General features: G+C 38.1%; 1 protein-coding gene across 1 annotated transcript; it reads left to right on the top strand.

Moving 5' to 3' along the window:
- Nucleotides 1-1,851, top strand: LOC131042064 (LRR receptor-like serine/threonine-protein kinase FLS2). Its single transcript, XM_057975370.2, has one exon. It carries the CDS (start codon nucleotides 1-3, stop codon nucleotides 1,849-1,851), a length of 1,851 nt encoding a protein of 616 aa, XP_057831353.2.
- The last annotated feature ends 5,090 nt before the right edge of the window (nucleotides 1,852-6,941 follow it).

Below are 6,941 nucleotides of genomic sequence, written 5' to 3'. Positions count from 1 at the left end.
ATGGCTTCTCTTTTGTCTTTACTTTCAATGCTTTCCTTATTTTTAATCTCTGCTCTTCCTCATTCTCTCAATAATCTCTCTCATCATCAACAACAACAATTGCTCCTGCAATTCAAAGCTTCCGTTTCCAAAGATGGCACTTCTCTGTCTGACTGGACTCCCCTTCACCACTTCTGCAACTGGTCTGCCATCACCTGCCATTACTCTTCTCATTCTGTCAGTGCCATCAATTTATCCTATATGAATTTGGACGGTATCATTTCTCCTGTGCTGGGGAATCTCACCTCTCTTCGATCCCTAGATCTCTCAGGCAATTACCTCACTGGTACCATTCCACCTCAACTCGGCCAGCTCCCAAATCTTTGGATACTCTCGCTCTACAACAATGAATTACAAGGAACGTTTCCGGCCGCTCTCTCCACTTGCCGCAGTTTGTATTACCTGGCACTCTCTTATAACCAACTGCATGGCAGGATTCCACCTGAGCTGAGTCTTTTAACAAGTTTGAAGTACCTTTACTTGGGTGATAACAGTCTCACAGTTACCATTCCTCCCTCGTTCAAAAACATGTCCTCCTTAGTTGAATTGGATTTGAGCGAAAATGGGCTCGATGGCCCCATTCCTCTTGAACTGTGCATGCTCTCTTGCCTACAGATTCTTAATCTTTTTAAAAATAAGCTATCAGGCATCATTCCCGGCTCTCTATCAAGTATCTCAAGTTTGAAGTACCTCTACTTGGGCGTGAACAGTCTCACGGGCAACATTCCGCAATCTTTCAAAAACCTCTCCGGCTTAGTTGAATTGGGTTTGGAAAAAAATAAACTCTCCGGACCCGTTCCTCTTGAATTTTGCGCGCTCGCTCAGCTACGGCTTCTTTCCCTTGGTGGTAATGACTTATCGGGCACCTTTCCCACCTATTTAACAAATCTCTCAGAATTGAATACGTTAGGTTTATCTGAAACCCATATAACTGGACATATTCCATTGGAAATTTGTACCACGCTCTCTAGTTTGAAATATCTCAGTTTGTGGGGGAATCAACTTAGTGGAAACATACCAAACTCCTTGGGAAATTGTTCCAGTCTAGAAGAACTTTACTTAGGCGATAACCAACTCAGTGGAACGGTTCCAATGGAGCTGGGTAACTTGAACCATCTCACTAGGCTTCACCTGCACACCAATCAACTTGTAAGTGACAGCAGTAACACATTGGCCTTTCTCACCGCTCTCAAAAATTGCTCCCTCTTGCAAGAAATAGATATGTCACGTAATAATTTCACTGGTATATTGCTCCCATCCATAGGCCAACTGTCTTCCAATCTCTATTACTTGTCTATACAAGTCAACATGATAAGCGGGGGCATACCAGAACAGATTGTCAATCTGACAAACTTAACTAGCCTAGATCTGTCCCGTAATCTTTTCACTGGCAATATTCCATCTGGAATTGAAATGTTGAGTAAGGTAGAAAGATTGTATTTGGGCAAGAACAAATTAGAAGGAAGCATTCCAAGTGAGATAGGTCAAATGCGACATCTGGGACTCTTAGATCTTAGTCACAACCTGCTATCTGGAAAAATACCAGATTCTCTTTGTCGCTCCCAGCAGTTAAGACGTGTTTTCCTTCAGTACAACAACTTATCTTGGGAGATCCCTGTTAGTTTGGGGGGATGTCAGAAGTTGGAGCTGCTGGACTTATCTCACAATAAACTAGAGGGAAAGATACCTCACGAAGTCCTTGCCAGCCTTAAAAACCTGGAATTCTACCTCAATCTTTCATGGAATTTTCTGCAAGGGTCGTTGCCAAACGAGGTGAGTAAAATTGTAATGGTTCAAGCTGTTGATAAGTGATGCTGTTCTAGCGTGCAGCTCCATGCAACTCCAGTTTGGACATGAAGCTATTCATTCATCACCATGCATAAGCTATTTTTAGTTAATAATTTTTTTATGTTTATTCATGCAAATAAAGCATGTACTCCAGCATGCATGAATCCTTAGAACTATTTTTAGTTTTGCTTTTTGCATGAGTTTGTTTTTAGTAAATAAAGCATGTTGTGCATGCACTTATTGTATTCTTAATTTAGGGAGTAGTTTGCTTTTTTTAGTTTGAGAGCCTTAGTAGCTTTCCATGCAAAGCTAGGAATATATTTAGAATTGCAGTTATTATTTATTTTTCTAGACTGCAAATTCTTTATATATACAGCCTCTATGTAATTTTTTAATTAAGCTTCAATAAAGGTATTGGTGTTTTCTTCTTTTTGTTGTTATTGTTTGCTAATCAGTTGGTTCAAAGAGGATAGGTCAGGTTCAAAATTCTACAAGTGGTATCAGAGCAGGTAAAATTGTTTTGGGTTAAAGTTTTATTGTTGGAATTTCGCCAAAGTTAATCATGTTGAATTCTAACCATATGCCCGTTCCAGAATTTGATGGGAATGATTATGATTATTGGTGCATTAAGATGCTAACCTTTTTGAGTGGAAAAGATTTGTGGGAGATTATTGAATCAGGCTATGAAGAGCCAACTGATTGGAATGCCCTTATAGCCAATGAAAGAACAACAAGAAAGGAAGCAAGGAAAAAGAATGCTCAAGCTTTGTTTCACATTTAGATAGCTCTTGATAAGAGCTTATTTCCAAGAATATCAGGAGCAACAACTGCCAAAGATACCTGGAAGACTCTACAAGAAGCTTACCAAGGTAGTGATCAAGTTAAAGTGGTCAAGCTTTAGACATTGAAGCGAGAGTTCGAGAATTTGAAGATGCAAGAAGCTGAAAGTATAAGTGATTATTGTGTCAGAGTCAAAGACGTGGTCAATAAAATGGCTACACTTGGAGAAATTGTAAGCAATGAAGTTTTGATTAAAAAGGTGTTGAGATCTTTGACATCCAGATGGAATCATGTAGCAATAATCATAGAAGAAAGCAAGGATTTGACAAAACTACAGTTTGATCAACTGGTTGGATCCCTAATGTCTCATGAAGAAAGATTGAAAGACTCTTTTGAAGGTGTAGAGAAAGCATTTTCCTCTAAATTGCTAATCACAAAAAATGAAGATGCAAGCAGCAGTAGTGCCAAAATCAATCAGGGCCAAGGTAAAGGGCAAAGCCAAAATTCTTCAAGAGGTAGAGGAAGAGGTGGCTCAAGAGGAAGTGGTGGTTTTAGAGGAAGAGGTAGAGGCAGTTTTGATAAGAGAAATGTTCAATGTTACCATTGTAATAGGTATGGCCACTTTGAAAGAGAATGCAGATTGAAAGAAGGTAAAAGTGCTAACTATGCTCAAGAAAGTAGTGACAATCCTCCTGATCACTTATTTTTATCTTATGCCAAGGGTGAAAATACTAGTAAAGATGTTTGGTACCTAGATTCTAGATGCTCTAACCATATGACAGGGAATGAGAAGTTGTTCTCAACAAAGGATGAAAGTTTCAAATCCAAGATCCAGCTTGGTGATGATAAATCATTGGAGGTTGCTGCCAAAGGAGCTATGGAGGTCCAAACAAAAGAAGGTATAAAGAGTATTCATGATATTTATTATACTCCACAATTGAAGCACAATTTGTTAAGTGTTGGGCAGCTATGTGAGAAAAATTATAAAGTAGTCTTTGAGAATAAGAATTGTACTATCTATGATAAGAATAAGGATAATAGGGTGATCACTGTTGTTCCTATGACAAGAAATAGGATGTTCCCCTTGAGGTTTGGTGAACATAACAACAGTTTGGCAAATATGGCTTATGAGGATTCAAGTTGGTTATGGCATCTCAGGTATGGGCATTTAAATTTTCATAGTTTGAAGTTTCTAACCTCACATGCATTAGTTTCTGGTTTGCCCAAGGTTGAGGAACACAAGGAGGTTTGTGAAGGTTGTGCTAAAGGAAAGCATGCAAGATAAAAGTTTCCAAAGGGCAATGCATGGAGGGCTCATCACCCACTTTAGCTTGTTCATTCAGATATATGTGGTCCTATGCAGACTAAGAGTTTGGGTAAGTCATCATATTTCATCACTTTTATTGATGATTACTCACGAAATTGTTGGGTATATTTTTTGAAGGCCAAAGATGAAGCCTTGGATACATTCAAGAAGTCTAAAGCCCTTGTGGAAAACGAGAAAGGGTGCAAGATCAAATGTTTAAGGACTGATCGTGGAGGAGAGTTTTGCTCAAACGCTTTCCAAAGTTATTGTGATTTTAATGGCATCAAGAGGCAACTTACTACTGCATACACAGCTCAACAGAATGGAGTAGCTGAAAGGAAGAATCGTACTGTGGTTGAAATGGCAAGGTGCATGTTACAAACCAAGGGATTGAGCAATTCTTATTGGGGAGATGGAGTTGCTACAACGGTGTACATCCTCAACCGTAGCCCCACCAGTACACTAGAAAAGATGACTCCTTATGAAGCTTGGTATGGTAAAAGGCCTAATGTTAATCATTTCAAAGTTTTTGGTTGTTTGGCTTATGTGCATGTACCAGATCAGAATAGACAGAAGTTAGATGCAAAGAGTGAGTCATGTATTTTTATTGGGTATATTGAGAAAAGCAAGGCTTATAGATTGTATAATCCCCTCACTAACAAGCTTATTGTCTCAAGAGATGTGATTTTTGATGAAGGGGGAGTTTATGGTCATAAAAAAGGCCATGTTGAGAAGCCAAAATCTATTTTGAATGATGATATAATTGCTGATATTGATCATGAGCAGCCAACTAATGTTTCTATATCCAATGGTTTAACTCCACCAAACAACCCTTCATCAAGTTCTTTAGTACCAAGTTCAAGTCTAGCTTCTTCTCCAAGTTCTACAAGGAAAGTAAGGAGATTGAGTGATATCTACCAGAGGAGTGGAAATCAAGTACATGAAGAAAACCCAATAGGTGAAACAGTGAATTTTGCTTTATTAGCCAAGGCTGATTTTGAACCATCATGTTTTGAAGATGCATGTACTAATGAGGTTTGGGTGAAAGACATGGAAGAAGAGATGGATTCCATTCACAAGAATGATACTTGGGAGTTAACAGAACTTCCACATGACAAAAAAAAGATTGGCACCAAATGGGTCTACAAGACCAAATTTAATAGTAATGGGAGTGTTGAAAGACACAAAGTGAGATTAGTTGCTAAAGGCTTCACACAAAAGTATGGAATTGATTATGAAGAGACATTTGCACCAGTAGCAAGACAAGAGACCATAAGAATGTTGATTTCATTAGCAGCTCAAAAGAAGTGGAACATACATCATATGGATGTGAAAAGTGCCTTCTTGAATGGGTACCTAGAAGAGGAAGTATATGTGGAGCAGCCACAAGGTTTTGAAGTGGAAGGAAAAGATAATTATGTCTACAAGTTGAAGAAGGCTTTGTATGGCCTCAAGCAAGCACCAAGAGCGTGGTATGCCAGGATTGATGGATACTTTCAGGAGAATGGCTTCCAGAGAAGTAAGAGTGATCCTACCCTATACTACAAACAAGAAGGTACTAATATTCTCATCACAAGTTTGTATGTTGATGATCTTTTGTATATGGGTAGTAGTTCTAAGATGAAAGATGAATTCAAAGCTGCTATGATGAAAGAATTTGAGATGAAAGATCTTGGTCTAATGAAATATTTTCTAGGAATGGAGGTTTATCAAAGTAAGGATGAGATTTTCATTTGTTAAACAAAGTATGCACAGGCTATGCTGAAGAAATTTAATATGACTGATTGTAACCCTGCCTCCACTCCAAGTGCTCATGGAGATTTGTTATGTAGAGATGATGGTGCTGATTTAGTTGATGAGACAACTTACAGAAGTATTGTGGGGAGCTTGATGTTTCTAACCCACACGAGGCCAGATATTGCTTATTCAGTTTCACTTGTTTCAAGGTATATGACAAATCCATCTGAAATACATATGAAGGCAGCCAAGAGGATTTTGAGGTATGTGAAAGGGAATTTAAGTTTTCGTATTCATTACTACCCTTCTGAAAAGTTCGATCTAGTAGGTTTTAGTGATTCAGATTGGGGAGGTAGTATAGATGACCGTAAATCTACATCTGGAAATTGTTTTTCTTTTGGTTCTGGTTTAATTACTTGGAGCTCAAAAAAGCAAAGTATTGTTGCCCTCTCATCTACAGAAGCGGAGTATGTTGCAATTACCTCAGCAGGTACACAAGCTCTTTGGCTCAGAAAAGTTTTGGAAGAAATTGGAGAAAAACAAATTCAGCCTACAGTAATTTATTGTGACAATGTGAGTGCCATCAAGTTAGCTAAGAATCCGGTTCATCACAGCAGAACTAAGCATTTTGATTTGAAATATCACTTCATACGAGATTTGGTGCAAAAGAAGGATGTCGAATTGAAGCACATCAACACCCAGGATCAGCTAGCAGATATATTCACCAAAGCGGTTGCAAAACCTCAGTTTATAGCACTACAAGATAAGATTGCCAGCCCTCTCAGCATCAAGGGGGAGTATGTTGATAAGTGATGCTGCTCTAGCATGTAGCTCCATGCAACTCCAGTTTGGACATTGAAGCTATCCATTCATCACCATGCATAAGCTATTTTTAGTTAATAATTTTTTTATGTTTATTCATGCAAATAAAGCATGTACTCCAGCATGCATGAATCCTTAGGACTATTTTTAGTTTTGCTTTTTGCATGAGTTTGTTTTTAGTAAATAAAGCATGTTGTGCATGCACTTATTGTATTCTTAATTTAGGGAGTAGTTTGCTTTTTTTAGTTTGAGAGCCTTAGTAGCTTTCCATGCAAAGCTAGGAATATATTTAGAATTGCAGTTATTATTTATTCTTCTAGACTGCAAATTCTTTATATATACAGCCTCTATGTAATTTTTTAATTAAGCTTCAATAAAGATATTGGTGTTTTCTTCTTTTTGTTGTTATTGTTTGCTAATCAGTTGGTTCAAAGAGGATAGGTCAGGTTCAAAATTCTACAAAAGCCAT

The sequence above is a fragment of the Cryptomeria japonica genome, chromosome 5 (assembly GCF_030272615.1).
Source record: "Cryptomeria japonica chromosome 5, Sugi_1.0, whole genome shotgun sequence".
Taxonomy (NCBI): domain Eukaryota; kingdom Viridiplantae; phylum Streptophyta; class Pinopsida; order Cupressales; family Cupressaceae; genus Cryptomeria; species Cryptomeria japonica.
Note: the sequence above shows the minus strand (reverse complement) of the source record. Positions and strands in the feature narration are given on the sequence as shown.